The following is a 26,690-nucleotide window of genomic DNA, read 5'->3' on the forward strand; positions in this document are numbered from 1 at the left end:
AATTCTATGCATATCCTATATATATTAAAAATAAATTATAAATGTATTTTATAAATTCAGTTTAGATTCGTTTACAAAATAAATAATAATCTCTTAATGTAAATAATGATTTTTTTTTATAATAAATACTAACTCACCAATTCATCGGTACTAAATTAAATTCTCACACTTTTTTTAAAAAAGCATCTAATTTCATTTGCCTTGATCGTTGCTTCCTTTTTGCGGAATTATAGCATAAACAGCAAATATTTTCATATTCTTTTAATTTTAATAGTAGTAAAATAAAAAATATCATCATACCTTTTTATTTTTCTTAAAAACAAAACAAAAACTTACTCGGAAACAATTTCACACACACAATAGACTGCTCGCGTGCACGGCAATAGAATAAAACAACGTGTAAAAGTGTGTTTGCTATAAAAATCACGGTGCCTACTGTCGTCTGGTGTCGGCCGAACCGGGGAATCTCACGCCAGCACCAATCGGCGTAAATCGAACCGGCGCAAAACAGCTTTTACCTGTACATAAAAAACTGCGATAGAAAATCTAGCGCCTTTCTCATAGCTCACAGTGGTTAAGAAACACAATTGCTCTGTACAACTTTGTAACATTATTGTTAATTAGCTTTTAAATCTGTTTATGTGCATAATAATAAACACATATGTAAAAAAAAACTTTTTTTTTTGGGAAGGGGTAGGAGAGGGCGAACCGGTTCTTGAAAGTTTTGAATCCCATCACTAGGTTTTTTGTTTTATTTTTATTTACGGATTACATTAATTTAACAAATATTTTTTTCTTTTTTAAATTCATATTCTATTTTAAACTAGCGGACCCGACAGACGTCCTGTCCGAACATTGGTATGCCTGCTATCAATAGCTCTACATTATCTCTGCCTGCTATACCCAGAGATAATGTAGAACTATTACTAGTTGCTATACCTTGGAATAAGACTTTTCATTGATAAGTAGGTACTTGTTAATGATTGAATTCCAAAACTAAAAATTATTAACATTCAAATATTGGATTTAAGTAGGTACCTAGGTACTTGTTTATGGTTGAATTCCAAAGTATAAAATAATTAATTTTCAAATACCGAATTCTTTTTGCAAATGTCAAACTCAGCTCAGAGACAATGTAGAACTATTACTAGTTCTCTGCTCACCAACAGGGGCGCACTTTATTCATGAATGCGATTTTCAAAATGTATTAAATGTCAGTGAATATTATTTTAGTAATACCAAAAATCCAGTAAAAATAATTAAATGGAAAGAAATTATAAGGAAAGAATCTGATTGGGATCCATAAAATCGAATGCTGTTTGTGAACATTAAAAAACAAACGTTTTCTAAACACAAAAAAACAGCATCCTTCCATAGGATCTCAGGCACCTTAAAATATCGCCCCTTTGGACCTAACAATATTTTTTTTTTACAATTGCCTCAACTATTTTTACCATATATAATATAACCTCATGTCCAAATGTTTGTAGACAGGCTGGATTTTCTCCCTAGGGCGTTATTCAGATCTAAATTTGTTGCAACAGAGAAAAAATTTCAAAACAGATGGAAAGTTGAGAAAATAGGGATGTTTTAACATAGGCAGAATGGTCAATGTTACACAGTGTATATAGTGGCTACTTAAACCAGCTAATGACAGGTCATAAGCCCTGTAAATTCCTAGACTTCAATATTCCCTTCTAAAAAATGTTTTCTCTGTTGCAACTTCATCATTTCCTTTCCGCACCTAATAGCGCATAGGGCACTGCATTGGTACACCAATCGCTGCGTATATTCATAATGTTTTATACATGAAGGTAAGATGATCAGTCTTACGCTTCGGGTACCAGTCCAGGGACTTTGAAATATCCTAGTGTAAAAACACCTTTTTGAATAAGTGTTTCATGTCAACCATGTCGGGAATCGAACCCCAGACCTCTTGCATGGTAGGCTGTCTGTTGCAACAAAATTAAAACTAATGTTAATAATAAATAAATGATGTTCAGATTGTATATATTATATTTATAAATGCATTCATTTTTTATAATTACGATACATTACAATTTTATGCTAAATATTTGGCAGAACAGATAATTATATGTACAATATATTTTTGATACAATTACATTACTTCTATTTACAAATTTATGGATTTTGTTTTGAAATATTTTCATGGTATTTTGATATAATTTATTACATAAAATAATCAAATTGATTACATAATGGTGATTACATGTTTCAAGAAACCTATTTTATTCATTCGGTGACATACAAATTTAAAATAACAGGTTTTTACGCAAATTTTATGATTTATTAGTTGGTAAACAAAATTAAAACTTAATTGGCTTCAACAATGTTTGAGTCATGTTCAAATGCTTGCAGACTGGCTGGATTTTTTCCCTGGGGAGTCATTCATATTTAAATTCATTGCAACAGAGAGGGAAAACATTATTGAGAAGGGAATATGGAAGTCTAGGCATTTACAGGGCTTATGACCTGTCATTAGCTGGTTTAAGTGGCCACTTTACACACTGTGTAACATTTACCATTCTGCTCATGTTTAAACATGCACATTTCCTCAACTTTTCCATCTGTTGACTTTTGTGAAGTAAAGGAGATGAAACCTTTATCATGCGAGTGAGATTCATCCGGCTGAACCAAATCAATTTTTATAATTCTTCTTTTTTGATTATGTACAAATGCTTGCAGACTGGCTGGATTTCCTTCCTAGGGAGTTATTCATACCAACCAATGACAGGTCATAAGCCCTGTAAATGCCTAGACTTCCATAGTCCCATCTCAATAATGTTTTCCCTCTCTGTTGCAATAAATTTAATTGGCTTAATTGATGTACCACCATTACTGGAACAATTGGCATTCAATGCTCCGATCAGCCGGTTGCGAAATAATAATGTGCTGTTCCTCGATCAGCACAGCGCAAACTATGGCTCACATGCACCAATGTCCCGATCGTGTCGCATTGTAAACTCGAGACAAGATCTGGACTTTTTTGGTGCAAGTCTTTCTAGATTCAAACAATCACTAAGACAGACCAGATCTTGTCTTGAGGGAGCAATTATTGTTGTCCTAGTCCTTAAAATATAGCTTGATTAAAATGACAGCTGCCAAACCAATGTCAATAGTGATGGGAAATTACTGATCACTGATCATGTACCGATCAAATCGATTTTATCAGTTTTTTCACGCAAACATGAAACTCTGTTTCCGAAAATTGATATAAAAATGCAAAAACAAGCCTATTATAGTGTGTTTAAAACAATTTTTCACCAAAAAATAAGACATTTATACTTTTTTCATGAACAACATCAAATGAATAATTTTTTTATTCGAACAATTTGTCCATCTCTTACGTTTTTGCAAAATGATGTAACCTTGTAAGAACGTCATTAAAAATTAGGTTTATTTTATAAAGTTTATATTTGAAGCACTAACTTTGTGGTTATTCATTATAATAAAATAAATAAAACAACTTTGTTTTTTACCACAAATTTTTTATTATTATTTTTTTTCTACCGACCGGTTTCAAAGCAAACAAGCTTCTTCGTCAAGGTTTACGTAACTAATAAATTGATTCCTATTTTGTTTTTATCATGTTCACTAAATACTACGCGTGGACCCAATAAATCGAGTCATTTTTTCCTTACACGTCTTAAAAAAATAATAAAAAATTAGTGATTAAAAACAAAATTGCTTTATTTATGTTGATTTATATGTCAAACATTAAAAAAATTAATTAACATAACAGATACGAAAGATTGTTCGTGTGTCAATATAAATCACTCCTAAACGTTACTACAAAGTTATGTCGTCATTTTTGCTGACAACTGTCATTCTAATCAAGCTATATTTTAAGGACTATAGCTTTTGAATTTTATTTCAATTGTGCCTGTATGTATTATAAGGATATGTGTTTGCCATTTTTTGAATGGACTTAGTCCGATAATAAATAAATAAATAAAACGATGGGCTTTAAACACGCGTTTCATACAAGTTGTGCATAATAAACTTACAGCAATTGACAGTGGGTATATTTTGAATTCAGATTTAATTAAAACATGAATTATCATTATAAAATATGTTTTCTTTCAAAACATTAACATAATATTTACATATATAACTAATACAAAATGGCAGTTTCTACATATTGTATATTTTATTTTTTTATGTTCGTTTCTTACGTATATCTTTTCAAGGCGGACATAAGAGTATAATGACATTTTTGTTCGTTTTTAGATTTATATGGGACAATGTTCCTTGTGCGATTGAGCAAATTGATATAAAAATGCAAAAACAAGACCATTATAATGTGTTTAAGACAATTTTTCACCAAAAAATAAGACATTTATACCTTTTTCATGAACATTATCAAATGAATTATTTTTTTATTCGATCAATTTACGTTGATCAATTGTCCATCTGTAACCTTTTTGCTAAATTATGTAACCTTGTACGAATGTCGTTAATAATTAGGTTTATTTTAGTTTTAAAGCTGATTTTATATATTTATGTTGATTTATATGTCAAGCATTGTATTAAAAAACTTAATTAACATACCAGATACAAAAGATTGTTCGTGTGTGTCAATATAAATCACTCCTAGACGATACTACAAAGCTATGTCGTCACTTTTGCTTAAAAGTTACACTTTTGCAGTTATACTCTTTTGTGCCCCCATCAAAGAAATGTAAATTCACTTAACACTCTTAAATTAAGAGAATTAAGGGGGTTCTCTGGTTTGACGGTCGGATTTTTAAGCATTTTTTGTGAGAACCAATGAAGAGACAGAACTTTGGAGTTTTTATCATGTATCTATAAGTGTTTCAAGAGTATACACAAATTTTTAGCTAAAAATATTTATTAAAACTCAAGTTATAGCGCTCTGAAGACACCTCCGTCGAAAAAATGGACGCTCACTCCCTCCACAAAACCAGCTGATTGGCTTATTTGAAACTAAAAAAAATGGCAGTGTTTTAATCCGTAAGCTTATATCCACGGAATGGACTATTATGAAAAGAAAAATTTGAAAACTGGATTTTTGTCAGACTTCGGAAAAAAAAATAGAATTTCATGTATTTTTTGTCAACTTTTTCTTCAAATAAAAATAGGAATATTTTAAATTTTGGTGTGATAATAGATCATTCTGTGCGTCTATATATGTTGATTTGACCCTATGAATTTGAAGTGAATCGGCCAAGCTGTTCTCAAGATATGAAGGAGGAGGATTTGAAAAACATAGTATTGAGAAAACCACGTTTAATGTTTCAAGTACAGTTACAACTTATACCAGCGCTCCGAATACCTGCCTCTTCTAACAGGTGTATCTTTATAATGGATTCGAATTTTAAAAATTCACTTTACCAACATATTTTAGACTTATTAAGGAAACAATTTATGCAACAAAAAAATACGATTTTTTGAACCCACCAAACCAGAGAACCCCTTAAAACGCTGTATATTTAATAGACTTAGATATTTAATATTACAGACTAGATGCAAATTCTCTAAAAGAAATATATTTATTTACAAAAAAAAATACACAACTCATTTTGAGCGAAAATTTTTGTAATTGGCAACATTTTACTTAAGACGAAAAACGGCAGCTTTCAAAACGAGCAGGTATGCGGCGAGGAATAACAGGCGCCGCATTTAACAATGTGACGGCTAAATAGGTGCAAAGGTTTTCACGGTCACCGTTATTAATATGTTTCTGTTTTGGGTGATACCGTGCGTCTTCGATTTGTTCCGACGTTTCGGCTACCATTGCAGGAGCCATCTTCAGGATAAACATGCTTTTTTCTACAAAACACTCAGTTCAACAAATCCAACGCACACGGCATCACCAAAAAATATGAAGCCTGTCTGGAGATTGGACATTTCATCATCATCATTCCCTTTCCGCATCTAATGGTGCATAGGGCACTGCATTGGTACACCAATCGCGGTGTATCTTGATAATTTTTGTTACACGAAGGCAAGATGATCAGTCTTACGCTTCAGGTACCAGTCGAGGGACTGAAATATTCTAGTGTAAAAACACCCTTTTAAATAAATTTTTCATGTCAACCATGTTGGGAATCGAACCCGAGACCCTTTGCATGGTAGGCAAACGCGCTGACCACTACTCTTTACTCGGTGAAAATCAAAACCGCCTTTATAAATACGTAGAGTTTAAAACTGTCTAAATATTTTGTTATTTATTTCTGTTTATTAAGTCTTCTTCGTTTATTCTTAAATGTAAAAATATTTTTTTAAAAAAGAAGTATATTGTTAAGTGTCCTCGGCATGGGTAACCCCAGTGAGGTCGCATTATTTTTATTATTAATCATAGTTTATAATGGAAAAAATATGAATAAATAAATAAATATAACACCTAATTTCCTTAGGCCAAAACAGTAAAATACCGTGTTTCAAAAATAGATGTCTAAGAATCTTGGGTGTACGGTGGTTTAATTTTATGAGGAATGATGAAATGAGAGAATGGACGCAGGAACGACTGCTCTCAAGCGAACACACACATTTTTTCACAGGCATTAGGGTTTTCGATGTCCTGAATATTGCCGACTTTTTGTCAGCAGTTCACGTCAGAACTACGCGGCGCAAACCTGAATTGGGAGCCGACTGAGAGCACTTAAAAAATAGCTGCCACCGCCGTTGGCGTCATATCACATTGACGCCATTTATCATCCTAGCTGAGTATGTTTCTAACAAACCTTACATAAAAAATAATTTTAATAAGTCGTATTAAGATTAAATAAGATGTGAAAAGAGGGAACTATTATTCTTATATTTAAATGCGAACAGAATTAACTCAAAAAGAGTTATTTTGGTTTAAATTACAATACTGTTGTGGTTAAAAGATAGTCAGTATACGGTTTTACAGTAAACTTTAAAAGGGCCATACAAAACAAGAGGAGAGGCATGCTGACGAATGAAATCCATTTTCATCGGGACAACGCTCGTCCGCATACAGCCCGCGTCACCACCGCGTTCATTGAGAAATTCGTATGGGAGATCGTCCTATTCATGTCCAATCCAATGTGGAACTCTTTTCTTGATTTTGTCAATGATGCTTGTCTCAGCCATACACGATGCACGGATCTCCAGATTTGTACACCTATCACACAGTTTTACCACACATTCGCTTTGTTCTTCCAATTTCATATCTTACTCTCGTACATAAATACTCGGTACTCCGATTCCATTTCAAACTGCTAATTTTTCAGTAAAAAAGTAGGTGTAAAATCGTGAGAATTATTCCGCATATCTGCTAGAATCATTATCTTCAACGTTCGTATGGGCTTGGTGCTGACGAGCCCTTTCGTTCCTTTTCTGCTGTTGCCGAATGAAAGCGGACAGCCTGTTCAGCAGAAATTGCTTGTCGTGGCCTTCTAGTACCAGCTGGCTCTTCAGCACGGACACCATGTGCCTGTTGGCGTCGGTGACCGCCCAGTAGTAATACAGAAGAAGGATGAGCAGAATAAATGCGGGCAGGGCAAAGTACGATGTGCCGATCATGAAGAAACCCGCGCGTAGGAACTGGGGAAACGCCTGGAACGTTGCGATTATTTCCTCCCAAACCGTCGAGAGGTTTTTGAAAGGCCCGCAGCCTCTGGATGGAGATATTTCGGCGACCGCATATCCGACGGGGATTATCGCGATGCAGAAACTTATCAGTAACACGAGCATGAAAAGGGAATTCGATCGCGACGCGCGGTACACGGTCGACGCGGGTTTCGAATTGACGAGACACGCGAATTTTTTAATGTAGAATGTGAAGAAGCAAAGCACGGTGGCGATGAGGGGAAGCATCGGACAGTAGAACGCGCCTAACCAGCACAACGTCTGCGAATACACGACGTCAAGCACGTGTTTCGGAAGGTCGAACTCTTGCTCCCCGATCATGCGAACGAACTTGCTTTCCGTGTGTCGCGCGATCATCGACCGCGGGAAGTTCAGGATGAAAGTCACGATGAATTGGACGGCGAAGTCGGCGATCAAAAGCTTGTACAGCTGCTGGCCCACGTACGTCTCCCAGCACTGCAGCTGGTCGGAATCTACGCACGAAAGCGCCACATCGCGGCTGTTGATCAGGATGTAAAACTGGCTGAGGAGGACGCCGAGCGAGGCCAGTCTGAGGAATACGGTCCGGAAAAGCGTCAGCTTCACAACGAACGTAGGACTGTAGTACTCGAAGCGAATCAGGTACTGGAAAATCATCGGGACGATGATGTTTAGAACGACGATGCAAAGAGACGGTAAATACTGCAAGATGAATATGCGAATTTCACTCAACGTATCCAATTCCACGTCGGCTCTTTTCTGAAGTAGCATTTTCAGTTCGAACGCCATGGCGAACGGTCGTCCGGTCAACGGTTCCGGTTTGAAATCAAGCTGCGATATTTTGTAATCATTATCGGAGGCGTTACCGATATTCACCAGGCCGAGTATATTCGAAGTATCCGAGTCGTTTATGAGCGGGGACGATTTGTAATCGAACGAATTGAGTTCGTTGAGAGAGAAATTGAATGCGGTGAATATTATAAACCCGGCGACAATCAGAATGGACACGACGAGAACGTTGATGAAGATTCGAACGAAGACGAGTTTGATTTGTTCTTCTTTAGATCGGTTCTGTTTCTCCTCTTCCAATCTCTCCTCCTCCAGGCACGCTTTCATCTCGTTGTAGAGCGCCTTGTTCTTGATATTAGCCGACTTCTCATTGTGGATACAAAAGTCCCACCCGCCGAAGATGAGATTGCAGTACCGGTAGAACTGTCCCTCGCCTTCGATCAGGCGTTCTTTGAACCCCTTCGCCGCGGATTTGACGATCGCGACGAGCGACAGCATGAAATACGCAATCGGGATCAAGACGTAGGCGAGAGGAAGATTGTAATACATTTTCGTGCCGGAATCGTCCGAGAAAAATGTGGCGTTAAGATCGCTACCGCCGACATAGTACGTGAAAACCTTATGGGAATACGTCCCGTAAAAGAGATAAGTTTTTTCCATCCACCCGGTACCCTGGATTATGTCTAAGACGGTGTTTTCAACCGCGGTGTTGTTCAGGTAATGATCCATACAGCATTCCGTTGAGTTTGGAGATTCGAGTACGTCGCATATTTCGGAGTTGGGTTCCGAATACCCTTGGAACACCACGCTCGGTAAGATGACGAAGAAGAATATGAGCGAAGATATGGCGAGGTTGAGGAACAGCAGCCATTTTATGAGCAGGAAGTACGCCACGACGCCCGTCCCGAAGTTCCCTTCGATGGTTTTGAAGGAGTATCGCCATAGTTGCAGTTTGCCGAGAGTTTCTTTGATCCTCGCGCGAGTGCCTTGCCAAGCTTTGCGCCGTTTCCACTTGAGCTGGTCGAATCCTTGCAGACGCAGTTTTGTTGCACTCTAAAATGGAAAAGAAAAATATATTATAAAAAGGCATTTTCATTATTAAAATTTGAACTTAAAAATTAAGCAAATATTCATATTTAATTATTTAACGGTGAATTTTATACATCTATGTAGTGATCGATCACTAAGGGCTGGTTATATCCAATTTTTTTTGCCTTAAAATAGTACAAACATTATAATATATGAATGTCCTAATATTAACTTATATTTCGTTTACATATATAAACAATTTATGGAGCATCCTATGTGCTACGAACCGTTGACCTGACTGACGTATAGCTGACGATTGCGTGTTTTTATTTATTTATCTATTTATTTATTTTAAATCTTGAAATAGTGCACACATACATACAGCAAAACCTCGTTTTTACGTTTTCCCGCTTTTTACACCGAAATATTGAGGTGCCATATTTTCCATACATTCTCATTCAATATTCCCCCCAATCAACGTATTTACGTTTTCCATAACCCCGGTTTTACGTTGAAACTCATTCGATCAGTTAAAAGACACGGAGCCGGGCGCCGCGTTTGCCCGAAATGGTGAATACAATCAAGGTAAATAAAAAATGTGTAAATTGTTTTCTCAAACTAAATTTATTTATTTATTTATTAACGGACATTGTCCATGTATACAATTTATAAGGTTTAAATATTACAATAAAAGAATAGTTTAAAACATTTAAAAAAAAAGAAAGAAGCATTGACAAACATAAGGGACATCGAGACAAGATCTGGACTATTTATTTAGTGCTCGTTTAAATCCTTGTAAACTTAAACCAAAAATGTCCAGATCTTGTGTTGAGTTAACAATACGACAAAGACGGGTCATTGGAGAATTTAGGCCATAGTTTGTTCTATGCTGATCGATGAACAGTACTTCATTGTTTCTCAATCTACGAGTTGGAATATTGAATTTTACTTGTCCCAGTAATGATGGAACATCGATTATACCATTTAGTATGCCGAACATATATATGGAGTCAATATTAGTTCTACGTTTTTGTAGACTAGAAATATTTAACATTGACTCTATTTCAGCATAAGAATAATTATCTCTCTCTAGTCTGAGCATCCACGCTATTTTTCGAAGCAAGCGATGTTGGACTGATTCAATGTGATTTATACGATTGACATAGAATGGAGACCAGACCACAGAGGCATATCCTAGAAGAGGGCGAACAGTTGAGCAATACAGAGTATTGATAGTGTGAACATTAGTAAAATCAGAGGATATTCTGTTAATGAAGCCAAGTAATTTCAGTGATTTATTTACTGTATTATCTATATGCTCGTTGTATGTCAGTTTATAGTCCAAGACAACTCCGAAATCTCTGATCGACTTGACTACAAATTACTAAATTCCAAGTAGGTTCAGTGTAAAACAGGGCACTAAATTCGGCGAACATGCATTTGCGGTCGCAGGCCCTACGGCATGGAATGCTCTCCCAGCAGAAATCCGAAACTGTGAGAGTGAAGTGATGTTTCGGAAGAAACTTAAAACCCACTTGTTCTCTAAATCATTTGAATAAATTCTTAGCATGTGGTGACAAAGTACATTATTTTCCTTAAATTAAAAAGTTAAAATTAAATTTATATCTTTATATAAACATCTTGTAAAGCGCCCTTGAGGTATTATATTACGAAAATGGCGCTATATAAGTTTTCCATAATTATTATTATTATTATTATTATCTACTGACCATTTTGTTAATGTGTCTAATTTTGAAATTTTACTAAATTGTGACATGCGGTTGACGCATAAAGAATAAAGTCTTTACATCAATATATTACGATGCAGAAAGATCAGCAAAGTCTCCTGAAGATTAAGGGATTTTGACTTATGCTATTGTTTCCCCCACCCAGAGATATATCATTTATATATGTTAATTAACACAATATTATATGCCAGAACATAAGGTTTAAATTAGGATTTTTTGAAAATTGAAAAATAATAATAATATGTGGAAGAATTACCTGCAGCTGTGCCTTCATCTCCCTTTTCTGCGACATGGGAACCGGCATGGCTTTGATCTGCATAATCTCTTCCCACGTGCTCTCCTCATTGGATAAATTCTCTGAAATAACCAAATACAAATTCATATAATTTTTAGCTGTGCATTTGTTGTTTTTTTTTATTTATTAATAACAAATTAAAATACAATATTACAACGAAATACTATTTTTAACATTAATCAAATACACATATTTACATTAACGTCTCCCATTACATAAAAGAAATAAACAATTCTTGTGTACATAATGGGGAGTGACGTCTTACAATAGATTATTTTATTTTAATCAATAATAATTCAAATAGATCAAGTCAATGAAGGAATCGTGTGTTAGAAATACCACATTGTAAAACCAGGCTCGCACAGAGACATGCATATTTTATAGGCCCAAAAATTTTTAATTCTTTTTTACTGATATTTCATTGATTCCAAACTTTCAAAATTTTCCATCTTTTAAAAAACACGCACTATCTTGGATTCAAACTAAAGATATGAACTCTTTTTTTCTATGATTTATTTTGTTGCCCTTTAATAATAAAGAACATTTTTGTGTTTTTTTTTTAAATATTTTTTATTTCCTTTTTTAATTACTATAAAAAAAAAAATACCAAATTATCTTTTACAGAATATTTTATTTTTTCTTTCTTATGTAATACAAAAATATTATAACTGTCCATTGTTTATTATAGGAGCAAAAATTCATTAACATTTTCTTGTATACCCACGAACAGGCCATGCCTTTGTGGGATTTTTTTGTTTACTATTTTTCTATTTATATGTATTTCATTGATATGTAATTATGCTTTATTTTTTTAAAACTCCGTTTTATTATTATGTTCATTGTTAGAAAACAAATTTAAATAAATAAAAAATTCTGCATCGTCGTTAACTTTATTTAGTGACACATGAGCAACTTACATTTGCCGCTGTTTTTGTTCAAAATTCAAAAAATTTGGAACAAATTTTGCTGCCATGCGTTTTATACCCAAAACATTCGAAAAAATTTCATGGCATGTCAATCGATATGCCGACATCATCAGCGACTTCTCTGATTGTGATTCGGCGAGCGTTCATAACCATTTCATTAACTTTTTCCACGTTTTCATCGGTTGTTGATGTGCTGGGGCGTCCGGGCCGTTCGTCATCTTCAACGTCTTCACGGCCATCTTGGAAACGCTTATATCACTCGTAAACTCTTGTTTTACTCATAGCAGACTCACCGTGTTATAACAGGTGAGGAAACATGGGTTCATGGATATGACGTCGAAACTAAGGCTCAATTGTCCCAAACATGTCTAACCTCAGCGGCTGCCACAGACAAAGTACACAATAAATTCAGCTAAAAATTTTAGCATACTTAAGGGCATGTATACCAACATTATTTAAAAAAATGACAATCGTACTCTCTAAACCCGATAAATTTTTAAATTCTTGTTATTTTCTGAACACACCTCGTACAATGGGAAGTAAAATTTTCTGCATGAAAAATAGAACATGCCCACAATTTTTTTTTCTAAACATGTTGAATTACAGGTTACCGAGAAAGATACTTTAGTTGGCTTGTCTGTCAATATGTAAAATAAGTATTGTGTAGGTTACCGGAAAGATCTGGAAGCATGGAGACGAGGACATCCCTTGATACTGAAGTTCCTCTGGCCGCTGTGGATTGCCGCCTTTCTGCGGCTGGGCGTATTCTCCGCACAATGGCTGTGGGGGAAAGAAAAAGTGGAAAATTAGTCCCGAATGATCAAAACAAGTTTTGTTACCATTTTTGTAATTTATTCATTTAACAATCCTAGTCAGCATTACTTTACTGGTTGTTGAATCCGATAACATTACGAATGACAAGTTAATGAATATAAAGAAGATAGCTACTACGTCGACATGTACAGAAAAATATGTCTATATTGTGTGCAGAAACCGTATTCAGCAAGCAAATTGCCCTATTAATCGGTGAATTCTGACTTGCATGTGTACGGTTTTTGGGTGTGTAAAACAGTGCATGAGATCTCGCTTTAGAATAGTTATCGAGAACACGCAAACTGATCTGTTTCAGTAGATTTGGATCACATATACTTCTAGAAATTGGTTTGTAGAAATGGTTCCTGAGAAAGTATAACGACGAGATTCAAGGGTGTTGTAATCCAGCGTCCCGGCTAGAAATAATGATGGATACAAGAATGGATAGTTATTATTTTCTTTAAGATATAAGTATCGCAATAATCACTTCTGAACCTTCTCTATTTTGAGGATGTGGTTCGATTCAGAAGGGTCCCAAATGATGAAACAGTGTTCTAGTATGCTGCGGACCAGTGTATCATACAATGTGCGAATTAAAGTATGTAGGAGCTAAAAATTAAATTGACCAATATTTCGTTTATGAATAATATATTTTGTAAAGAACGCATTCAAATCACTAACAACTTCGTTCTAAAGATTTGGCGGGTTAAAATATTTTTTTACAAATAACGCTTTATTGGTTAATTTTGTATACCGAGTATTTTTTATTTTTTTATTATTTTACATATTTATTACAGCAATATACAAGTAATTATTTATACAACAAATTAATTCAGTAGTAACAGTAAGCATACATATTTTTTATTTTTGCTGTTGGTTCATCTAAACTGCCTAACTAGGGATAGCTTCCCCGTTCTAAGGCAGTAAATTATGTATTTTATGATGATATTTAAAAGTATTTACAGTTTTATCATAATGTGTGCTTTTTCAGTCTTAAAGGTAAACAATGAATATCCAAAGAAAACATAAATAATACCAAAATCTCTATATCCTAAGTCCCAAGTCATTACTATTAAAACAAGCAACCAGCTTACGTCCTTCTACATCGGACAACAAATTCTCTGACTCCCTCCGACCAATATGGATTAAGAATGCAGTCAACACCTTCCTCAGCCTGGCAATCCCACCACATTTCCAGGAAACTGGGATAAGGTTATATACCCTCGGGCCTATATAATATTGCTGCCTTTGAGCTAAAAAAGTATTGACTCCTCTCTGTAGAATCAGATCCTTATTGGAGTGTCTAGTATTATGAACATGACAAACCCTTGCGTATTTTTCCCTGTTGAGATGTGACCGCTACTGACCTCAATATATACTGTTGACGAATATCCAGCACTTGAAATTCTTTGAAGAGCGAATCACTCGGGTATCGGTATGGTTTTTTTAATATAACTCTTAACACTGATTTTTGAGCTATAGCTGCTGAAGCCATAGTCGTTTTAGTGCAGCTTCCCCAGCCAATCAGACCATACGTTAGTATTGAATTTACCAATCCATAATACAATTGTTTTAGTTCTTTAATCCTTAGTATATTTCTTAAAGGTATGAAAAAATGAATCAAATGTTTTATTTTATTAGAAATTTCTTCAGTTTGTAGATTCCATCTCATAAATTTATCTATTTTTAAACCCAAATATTTTACACTAGTGACATTTTCCAATAGTGTACATTTACAATTTACATTATTTATGACTAGCAATTTCGGATGTTATTGTTCTGCTTTGCAAACTGTTCATTTCTTTCAAAAGTGTCAAATATCGTGAATTATTGTTTTATGCCCTTTTAAATGTTTTCTACTGAAGTTGAGATATTTATTTTACTGTACATACTTTGTACCCTTGTATTTTTTATGTAATATTTCAAAGAACCGGGCATTTGTCCTATACTTAAGTGTTAAGATCCTAGTTTAGTTTATTGTTTTTGTCCTAGGATGTCACATATAATTTAATTTATCGAGGAAGAGAAATCTTGCAATTGTTCGAAAAGGTCTCAGAAATATTTTGTTTAGCACTAAAATATTAGTATTATTTTTTTGTAGAATGCAATTGAAATAGGTTTTGGAAAGCTTGTGAGAGAGGAACAAGCTTTAGTCTTCTTCTTGGAGTCTGCAAGTGCGCTTGTAGAGTTGCTGACGGAAATTCAGGCCGTATCAGTGTATTGGGTAAATGTGTTTACCTATGTAATCATTTAAAGAAACTGCAGTTATATTTTAGAACAGTTGCAATAATTATTATTTCTGTAACATTGATTAGTGAGCCTCTAGAGACGATGACGGAAGGAAGAAATTGCCTTAAGGCAATATGCCCGCCCTTATATGTATATTTATCGTATATGTATATAAAGTGTCAAATAAATAAACACAGTAGTATTATTGAAATATCTAGAGTTTTGAAGTACCAATTCAAGCATCATCTCCTGGAGTATGCCTACCAAATCTGGAGTCCCTGTTTTAAAAAAGACATAGAGTTGTTGGAGAAAGTCCAGAGAAGAGCAACTAAAATGGTAGTTTCTCTAAGAAATTAATCATACGGGGACCGCTTAAGGGAGCTCGGGTGAACGCGTGGTGATTCGATTGAAACATTAAAAATCTTAACTGAGCAATATAATGTACCAAAATTGAAATCAATGTTCTCTATGAATGAAAACCGCCATCTCAGAGGTCATTCATTGAAACTCAACACTACCTCCTTCTCATCCAACCCCGGGAAGAACTCCCTGACAAACCGAGTCGTGGAGAAATGGAATGGCCTTCCGGAGAGAGTGATCGGTGTTAGTTCAGTGAATGTTAACTAGATGCACACAGCAATGTATAGTGTTTAATAACCATGTACACTTGATATACACGCATCAGATTCATAGCTGCTAGTGTATTATTAATTATAATAATAATATTATACAAGATTTATTTACAACACCAGTTATATGGGATTTAAACGTAAAATATATTTCAAAAATAATACTAAGATTTCTAGAAAACATACTTTGCAGATATACAAATTCCTCTCCTGTTTTAGTATAACCCCACCCCATCCACAGTGGTCTCACATTTAGTCATACTTTCATTTCTTTCAAAAACCATCACATTCAATTTATCAACATTCGTCAGTAAATCACATCCCATACATTAATTGTAGAATTGCAGGTCTTCTTTTTGCTGCTTTGCTGCATCAGCATACAAAAGACAATTAACAGTTAAATCACTCATTGTTGCTCCCATTATTAAACCTTTCAGTTATTAATATACACATTGAACAGCCATGGTGACATCACACATCCCTTATTTTTTGGTATGTGTATTTTTGTACATACACAAATCTGGATTTCTCCCGAGGGGGAGTAGGTATATATTTTTTTTTATCAATATTCCTACAGAGATGAGGTAGAATTTTTTTCAAATTCAGGATTATCGATATTCGAGCGTTTACAGGGCTTATGACCTGTCATTGGCTGGGTTGAGTGGCCACTTTACGTTTTTTACAACATTCCCCATTCCGCTTATTAGCGAATATCGACACTGGTACCATTTTTGATTCTTGTATATATCTTGTTAAATGAGAAACCATTCACTAGCGTGTTGGAGCACCATCTATGTATTGATATTGAAGTTAAGTATTTTTAATTAGCATATTACTTTATTTTATGTATTTAAGACTCTTCCGAGTTAAATTAAGTACTAGTAATCGCCTGCAGATGATTCTGCAATTTATTTATACTTATATTTTGACCAGATCTTATTACACAACATTATTTTTTTAATTAAAAATAATTAATTAATTTAATTAAAAATACTTAACTTCAATATCAATACATAGATGGTGCTCCAACACGCTAGTGAATGCTTTCTCATTTAACAAGATATATACAAGAATCAAAAATGGTACCAGTGTCGATATTCGCTAATAAGCGGAATGGGGAATGTTGTAAAAAACGTAAAGTGGCCACTCAACCCAGCCAATGACAGGTCATAAGCCCTGTAAACGCTCGAATATCGATAATCCTGAATTTGAAAAAAATTCTACCTCATCTCTGTAGGAATATTGATAAAAAAAAAAATTCACACATCCCTATTTGACTCCTTTAGGAATGTCAAACCACGATGTGTATGATCCATTTACCCTATAAAACATTGCAATTCACCCTGCCAGGAATTGAGCTCAGGACCCCAAGAACGACAGGCGAACACATCAACCGATACACACCGAGGCAGAAATATTCTCGATTAGCTTAGTCGGGATATTTATCCGGGAGCAGCCGTTGAGTCAAAAACACCTATCCAGGGTTCTGGTTTAATTACACACGCCCAATATATTCATTTACTTACTGCGCATATGTTTGCTCGGCAAAAGGGTAGCGATATTTTCACTGCCGCCGGGATAACTCTCCTGGTAGAACTCCGCCCCCGCTTCCTCCCAGCCGCCCCTTCGCACGCCGCCCCCCGAACTGTTTCCAGAGCGGCCGCCCTTACTGTTCCCTCCGGACATCTTCAAAACCACTTTGGAAAACGATTCACAAAAAAAACACTCAAATTCCTTCACACATAGTCTTCACAGCACAATTTTGTTTATTTTTATTTGAAATTTTATCACCTTCAAAGACAGAATATTTTCAGTATTTTATTTACAGTCGGTATTTTAAATGATAAAATCACTTTTAACAAAGCGTATTTGAATAAATATCTTAAATGTGGATTTTAGAATTTACACAGTTTAATGGCGTTTGTTTTAATTAAAGTGGAGAATTATAATCCACGGCTGAGTCACTAGTAAATTTATCTGCTTATCAATCAGAGATAAAACTAATGCTTGTCGATTATCTCGTATGGTATCAAGCATCAATCGGAAATGTTTATTTAATATCTAATCGTGATTATTCACTATAAATTTACAAAACAAATATTTACATTTACAATCACAACACAATTTAGAAATTCTTTGCACATAGCCGCCGAAACCACAGCTAAGAATTTCTTTAAATTTAGAATTTTAAATATGGCCGAACGGTGTTGCTCTATTTGAAAAATTGAGCGTTTATGACACAAAATTTGTACACATTGAATTAAGGGGTATTTTTAAATATTGAGTATAATTTTATAGTCTTCTTTTTATCTACATCACAATAAATTGGCAGTTGATCAAAAATGCAGAAGAGAAGAGTAGTATCTTGAAAGAGGCCGTTCAACTTGTATCTTATAAGCCAAGGATCTGAAAAAAAATTAAGTAATTGTAATAATTATTTATTTGACAGTTGAATCGATCCATGTTAAAAGGGCACAAGTCACACTTTTGGTGATTTTAACATTTTCAAATAAGATTATTTTAAAAATACATTTCTTTTAGTCCAAACAAACAAACCATATAATGCTAGAACACCATATCACTCGGTCTTTGCATACAGACCTCGCTTCCTCTACATCCATACATCTTCTCATGCACGCACGCTGATTATTCCTATTCTTGACATGTCCATCTTCAAGTATTTGATGGACTCGATCGTGCCATGCCTTTCTCGGTCTTCCTCGTTTTCTGCATCCATCAACATTCGCAGATCGTAGATCCTTTTAGCCGTTCTTTGCTGTCCATTCGCTCTCAACGCAGCACCCTTTCTTAATTCAGTCGATAATGCATATCTCAGCCGTACATAGTTCACGGATCTCGACATTTGCGCACCTATCATACACCGTTTTACCACACATTCGCCTGAGGGATTGCAATTCGACAGCATTTAGCCTACTTCCATAATTATTTTTCCAATTCCATACTTCGTTCCCATACAGTAGAGTTGGCACTAGAACTCCATTGTGAACTGCTAGTTAAGCCTCCTGCGATAAACATTTGTTTGCCTAAGTAGATTTCAGTGCACCGTTCATCCTGTTCCCAGCACTCACCCTACTTTCAATATCTTTCTCGGTCTTTCCATTTTATTTATTTTATTATTTAAAATGGATAACTTATGTAGCGCTATTTTAGTAACATAATACCTCAAGGGCGCTTTACAAAGTGATTCTATGGTAAAAAAAATAAATTATTGGAGCTTTTAAATTTGTAATTTAATTAAAACAATTTATTTTGTTGGCACATGCTACGGATTTATTCAAATGATTTAGAGAACAAGTGGGTTTTAAGTTTTTTCGAAACATCACTTCACCCCTTCAATCCCTAGTAAACATACTTCCCAGATACACAAATTCTTCTACCTGATTCAGAATATCTCCGTTCACACTGATCTCACATTTAGTTATATTTTCATTCCTTTCAAAAACCATGACTTTCGATTTATCAACATTCATAAGCAAATCGCTTTTCTCAAATAAATGTTACGAATATAGAAAATATCAGACAGTGTAGAGTTGATCTGGGGTGCTATTCTGAACCACTCTTGTGGCACGAGAAGACAGTTTTTCTCGTGTATTTTGTATGTAAACACACCAGATAATACGGCCGCGAGAGCGTTTGGAATACCAGCCCTGGACGGTAAGCAAGTAGATTAATTAGTTCCGGGGAATCAAATGACTTATTTAAAATTTTGTAAAGCAGGATCTGATCAAAAATATCTCTTCTGTTTGTTATCTAGATATGTTTCTTTATTAAAACAATTATTTTTTACAGTAAAATATTGAGTAAAATTGTTTTAAATTTGTAATAATAATCATCATTATCATCAAATCAAAATCCGCAACCGGTGCATAGGGAACTGATTTGGAAAAGTTCATGCAGTGTATATTGATTATTAAGTATGCCTCATGCGTATGGAGTCCGCAATATCAAAATCATATAAATTTAATAGAATCTATATATATATATAGTTGGATGATTTATAAAGCGCCATTTTTGTGAAAATCACCTCAATCTGTTCAAAAAAAGTTCTTAAAGTACCTTTTGTATAAGTTTCTAACCCACGTTCAAATTCAAATTACGAGCAACTTTTAACTCTTTTTCATTTTAATTCTCTGATAAAACGTCGCGTTGTTTTCCATATAAAATTTCTGTATAAAATATTAAGCTACAAAGTAGATACTAACCTCCTAAATAAAATACAAATAAATGCGGGATTGAGAACACTCAGACATCGGGAAATATTTAAACTGCCTTGGTTTTCAAATAATGCTACATACCACACACCTATGGCCCGCATGTGTCGGGAATATAATATATACTGCCGAAACAATAAAATTGACATTTTTCATGATACTCTCTCAGCTTTTGAGAATAATCTCTTAGGAACAAATCTTATTCAATAAGTACACACGTACAACTTATTTTTTATTGCATTGTATCCTGTATGAAAAAAAATATGTATTACAACTTAATGTATAAATCTATTTTGTGTAATTCTATAATTGAAGATATATATGCATGTAAAATTGTATCGACGAATGCTCTCAAATTGTATGTTTTCTAGTATGTATCTTTGTTGAATTACCTAATAAAATAAAATAAATAAAATCATGTCAAAAAATAAAATGTGAAATAAAAAGCAAATTTAAATAAAAATTGACAGTAACATGGGTTGTAACATTGTTACAAAACAATTTTTTAGCATTGAGAAATATCGAATCGATAAAATCGCAGATGGAATGCATGACAAAACATCTTACACCATAAATCGAGGAAAAAACAACACAGACATGAGTCATTTGTTTATGAAATAATACATACTTGTCAAATATGTTATCTTCATACGCTGAGCGCGATGTATTTTGTAGAAATATACTAAATAACTGATGTATAATTGAATTGTGTTGACATACCTTTGTTTTAGACAAACATCAGCTAAATGTGTACGAAAGTTTAGCTGTCACTGCGGATTCTCTAGCACAAAAATCGACAATTTCATCTCGCAAATGTCAGAAACAACAAAATTAGCAAAGGTGTACATTGCGCACCGCACAAACACGTCACATATTAGAGAATTCGCTGATGTTTTACGCGAATCAAGCCTCGTACAATCAACTCGCGTTCTGAACTGAATATTTCTATTCCTGTGTCGCTTTTCGAGTGTTTTATTTACAAAATGACAGATGGACAATTAGCTTGACAAAGCGTCCAGCAGTCGCGTCAAAATGGGAGATTGCGCTGTAGTTACCTGATTATTTTATCACATTCCTGTTCACTCGAACGACGGATGGCACCGAGGCCACGTAATTCACTGAAATTACCACCATTTTATTGATAATTATCGTTTTTCTGTCGCCCCGTTAGCAACCTCGCCGACATTTTGCACCGCGCCGCGGACGCATTTTATGTTTTATTTTTCACACATGTCAACCAGTTTCTCGGCAGCTGATTGGCTGTTCTATTTTCCACCCTTTAATTTCGACCAATAGGAAATCGTTTGGACGATACGCAATAAGCTACGGTCAAATGAAAGATCATTTCAGGCGAAGGATTTTTCGCTTTTCCCTTTGTTGGCAAATGGGCGTTGGTAAATTTGCAGAGGAAAAGGATGTAACGAAAATGGAGGAAAGTTCAAAAATAAAGAAAGCTGCGTTCGAGAAATTTCCATTGCGAATTTATTTGGTTTAGAAACATCAAATTAAGTATTTTACACATTTTCAGGGTTGTTAACTCTGTGGTAGAGCATAGCATTATTATGTGGCTTAGGTATAAACGGGTCAGTGTCGTAAATCGGAACATCAGAGAGTACTTTTCAATCCAGGGAAAAGAAATAAATGGGTCGAAATTTTTAGGAATATAAGGAAATAATCTGATTGGGTCTAATCTAAACGAATGTTATCCTCTAATTTTTATTAGCATATGCATAATCGTTGAATTTCAATTAATTTATTTTATAAACGTTTATGTACAGTACAAAATATTTTAATGCATACATAACACGAAAAAATTAATACTAAAATTTAAATATACAAAAATTGGAAAATAAAAATACCCAGCAATTAAAGAGAAAGAATGCTATCCTCTATGAACTTTATTTCACTAATATAAAAGATGTCAATATCCGAAGAGATACGGTTGAGTAAAGACATTGCTCTTCCTACTGGCATTACCATCGGCAGGTTGGTTCTGCAAGCAGGAAGATAAAACAGCTTAAGCCGTCTATGTCTAAGGTAGTCATTAGGAATATAAAGAAAAATACTCTCCGTTACACCTATGTTGATCGTAATACCACGGATCAATCGTAAAAAATACAAAAACAAGTATGCATTTCTTCTTTTCTCCAAACTATTGTAGCCACGCATTCCCAGTATGAAGTCAGACGGGCACAACCACGGATAATATCCGCCCTCCCTTAAGTAAACATACCTTAGAAATTTCTTCTGAACCATCTCCAGCATAAGAGAGTGCTTCAATTCGTGGGGTGCCCAGATCAGAGATTCACACTCAAGTCTGCTTCGCACCAATGAGTGATAAAGAAGCCTTAAAACACGAGTATTCAAGAACACCTTAGCTGTTCGGAGAACAAATCCCAACATTTTGCGCGCATTGTCACAGACAGTGCCTATGTGAGTATGAAATTTCAGTCTAGCATCAAACATAACTCCCAGATCTTTGATAGTGGCAGTTCGCTTAAGTGAACACACTCCCATACAGTACCGTATAAAAATAGTTTTTAGAGCCCTCGTATATGACAGAACGTAATATTTAGAAACATTAAATTTTAGTTGGTTCTGTGTTCCCAATCAAATATATTATTTATATCAATATCAGACTAGAGAAGGCGGCAATCATTCAAGGTGGAAATCTCCAGAAACAATTTTAGACCATCTGCCAACAACAGAACTCGTGAATGCGATACTACGCTAGTAATGTCATTTATAAAAATGGAGAGTAAAAGTGGACCTAAATAAGAGCCCTGTGGGACTCCTGAAAATTTAAGAAAGGGTTTAGAAGTAAAAAGTCCATAAGTGACAAATTGACTCCCGTTTTTAAAATAATTTGCAAAAAATATTAATAGTTTATTACTGAAACAAATTTTATTTAATTTGCTTAGCAACACATCGTGATTCAATGCAGCCCTGTAGCCAATCACAAATAACTATCGACCTGCTTAAAAACATGCTAAGCATTTGAGCGATCATAATGAACATGCTTAAGTTATCGCAGTCATAAGTCGACGCGTGTGTAATCTCTAAGCCAACGCTCGTGTCGGTTTCCTTTTTATTTTCCTCGTAAATAAATACAGTTCACGGGCGAAAAATCGGCGTTTACTATAAAAAATAAAACAATATATTGCATTTGCAAAAAAGTAAGGAGTATCTAACACAAAAAAGTGAAAATTTAATCACAGTTACTATGGCGACTGCTTTTCTTGACATTTGGCTTGCCAACCGCTGGCTAAATGCAATAAATAGCATGATAAATAATAAATTAATAAATAAAATAGCAGTTTTGGAATATTTTCACCTGTGAAGTTGGAATATGTGATTGCGCAGCAGGATTATACGTCACGAAATGTAAATAATTTGACAATTAATATTAGGTGTTCACGGATGCGGGTGAAACAATTCAATCATATGAATCTCACCCGCAAAAATAAAGGTTTCAGCTCTTTGACTTAAAAAAACATTAACAGATGGAAGAATTTAAGGAATTTACATTTTCTTATAATAATTTATTTATAAACTGGATCCAAAATATAAATAAATATCAATTTGTTTTCCAGAAAAACTTTTTATTTGCTTTCGTAATTTGATTGTGTATCTTTTTTAATTTTACTATACTTTGGTCTCTACATTTATTTTATATTTCTTTTTCTCTTATTTTCCACTAAAATATATTTAAGTTTAAGTTTAATATTTAAGTAGTGGTCAGCGCATAAGCTTACAATGTGGCCCTAGTGCGTAAGGTAGTAATATAGATACTGGCCAACAAATTTAACACGCCACCAGCCGTTAGAAAACGGAAGCCAGCTAAGCCAGACCGTCTACTTTTTACTCATTAGGTCGGCCTCGTGGCGTAATGGCCAGCGCGTTTGCCTACCATGCGAGAGGTCTCGGGTTCGATTTCCGACATGGTTAACATGAAATATTTATTTAAAAGAGGTGTTTTTACACTGGAATATTTCCTAGTCCCTGGACTGGCACTTGAACCGTTAGACTATCTTACCTTCACGTAACAAAAAATGATCAAGTTTCGCTGCGATTGGTGTATTAATGCAGTGCCCTATGCACCATTTGGTGCGGAAAAAAATGATGATGATAAAATGTTATTCAAAAAAATAAAACCAGCGATGACAGGTCATAAGCCCTGAAAATGCCTAGTCTTCCATATTTATTTCTCAAAAATGTTTTCCCTCTCTGTTGCAACTAATTTCATAATTTCTCTTTCCGCGCCTAACGGTGCAAAGCGCAGCATATCTTGATCGTTTTTGTTACACGATGGCAAGATGATCAGTCTTACGATTCAAGTGCTAGTACAGGAACTATGAAGGATAATATTGTAAAAATATTTTTTGAATTAATATTTCAAGTCAACCATGTCCTGAATCAAACCAAAGACCACTTTACACACTGTGTAACATTCACCATTTTGCCTATGTTTGAACATCCGTATTTCTTCAATTGTTCCATTTGTTGATTTTAGTGAAGTTAAAGAGCTGAAACCTTTATTGTTGTGAAGATATTCATCTGACTGAATTATTTCACATACTAGGCAACGCCTGAAAACAAATTTTCAATTTTTACACTTCTTCTTGGACCAGTTGGTTTCATTACGATATTTGAGTTTGTCCAAATGTGTCCAAATTTTTGTAGACAAGGACTGGATTCAACTCCCTGGGGAGCTGATAACATTAACATATTACAACAGAGATGAAGAACATTTCAGAGAAGGTAATATAGAAGTCTAGGCATCTACAGGGCTTATGACCTGTCATTGGCTGGTTTAAGTGGCCACTTTACACACTGCGTAACACTCACCATTTTGCCTATGTTTGAACATCCGTATTTCTTCAATTGTTCCATTTGTTGATTTTAGTGAAGTTAAAGAGCTGAAACCTTTATTGTTGTGAAGAGATTCATCTGACTGAATTATTTTACATACTAGGCAACGCCTGAAAACAAATTTTCAATTTTTACACTTCTTCTTGGACCAGTTGGTTTCATTACAATATTTGAGTTTGTCCAAATGTTTGTAGACAAAATACTGATTTTACCCCCTCGGGAGTCATTGAGATTAACAAATTACATCAAGGATGGAGAATACCTTAAATAAGATGTCAAGGCATTTACAGGGCTTATGACCTGTCATTGGCTGGTTTAAGTGGCCACTTTACACACTGCGTAACATTCACCATTTTGCCTATGTTTGAACATCCGTATTTCTTCAATTCTTCCATTTGTTGATTTTAGTGAAATTAAAGAGCTGAAACCTTTATTGTTGTGGAGATTTACGGTTCCATGGACCTTTTACGTAATTACAATAAAACTAGTGAAAAAAAATTGCATAATATTTTTAAAAAAAGAACAAAAAATCGAGAAAAGTATACAACGGCAAACAGTATTTATATATGAAAAAAGAAATATTACGTCTGTAACAAATTGAATTATTTACATTTATAAAAGAAAGGTAAATTAAAGAAAGTAGCAGTTTTAAAAAAGAGGAAGAGAAGAAAAAAAGAAAAAGAGAAAGTGCTTTAAAAGGAACGTTAAAAAGTTTACGTAAGTCTAGTTTAGTATTGTATATTTTTCTCGTGCTATTTTTTTTTCTTTTTATATCCGCGTTTTAATATTGTTTTTTATTTTTTGTATTCCTTTTATTATATAAATAAAACACGAGTGATACTTTAATCCACAAATTTGGAATATCCACTATTCCAAATTTGTGGATTAAAGTATCACTCGTGTTTTATTTATATAATAAATTACAAGGAACTTCCATCAAGAATTTTCACTTACAAACTTAAATGTTTTTGTATATCTAACTAACTTATATTGCAAAAGGCATTTGTGCCGTATAATAAATAAATAAATTTCTTATAGGCAGTACGTCTTTAATTATACAATGTCGCTAATTATGTAGGTATGTTCATTGTTATATTTTGTACCTTCTACGATATTTTTTTAGAACTATATATTTTTTCTTATTCTTTAAATTCATTTGATTTAATTTTTTATTTACGACTTTTAAATTTTTACCATTTCTCAATTTTTTAATTGCTTTTATTTTGTATCTATAATGTACTTAATCAACAGCGTACATCACTGCGGAAAATTTGCAGTGAATGTTTTTACAATTTTCATTTTAATATATTTTTCATTTCTGTACGCAATTATATGTAATTTTTTCTCAAATAAATGAATAATAATAAACTGATTAAATGAAATAAACATTTTTGTTTTCTCGACACTAAAGTGTGTTAGGAAACTACTCCGACCCGTCTCGCTTCCTACCCGGCACCCTGGCAACCCCGGCGTCATACTCTGTGGTACAGTCTCCGAACCTGTTGTGCGCTGCAAGCTCCCGGAAAATAATGATTATTTGGTCCAGTCTA

General features: G+C 34.3%; 1 protein-coding gene across 2 annotated transcripts; it reads right to left on the minus strand.

The window, feature by feature from the left end:
• Nucleotides 1–5,562: 5,562 nt before the first annotated feature.
• LOC148274772 (transmembrane channel-like protein 7) lies at nt 5,563–21,475 on the minus strand. Of its 2 annotated transcripts, none has more exons than XM_088236626.1 (5): nt 21,324–21,475; nt 17,563–18,442; nt 13,038–13,145; nt 11,401–11,501; nt 5,563–9,420 (listed from the first exon to the last, which is right to left on the minus strand). In XM_088236626.1, exons 2-5 carry the CDS (start codon nt 17,720–17,722, stop codon nt 7,270–7,272), a joined length of 2,520 nt encoding a protein of 839 aa, XP_088092752.1. In that variant the 5' UTR covers nt 17,723–18,442; nt 21,324–21,475; the 3' UTR covers nt 5,563–7,269. The 2 variants fall into 2 exon arrangements, with proteins under 2 accessions (XP_088092752.1, XP_088092753.1); XM_088236627.1 differs by lacking the exon at nt 21,324–21,475 and adding an exon at nt 20,989–21,279.
• Between the last annotated feature and the right edge of the window lie 5,215 nt (nt 21,476–26,690).

Source organism: Micrasema longulum, unplaced genomic scaffold, assembly GCF_059751315.1.
Source record: "Micrasema longulum isolate JH-2025_06_02 unplaced genomic scaffold, ASM5975131v1 h1tg001583l, whole genome shotgun sequence".
NCBI lineage: Eukaryota > Metazoa > Arthropoda > Insecta > Trichoptera > Brachycentridae > Micrasema > Micrasema longulum.

Coding starts and splice junctions, on each gene's coding strand:
- LOC148274772 (XM_088236626.1), bottom strand. CDS start 17,722: ATGTCCGGAGGGAACAGTAAGGGCGGCCGCTCTGGAAACAGTTCGGGG. Junction 13,146..17,562: donor GCCGAGCAAACATATGCGCA/GTAAGTAAATGA, acceptor TTTCCCCCACAG/CCATTGTGCGGAGAATACGC. Junction 11,502..13,037: donor CATGCTTCCAGATCTTTCCG/GTAACCTACACA, acceptor TGGTTATTTCAG/AGAATTTATCCAATGAGGAG.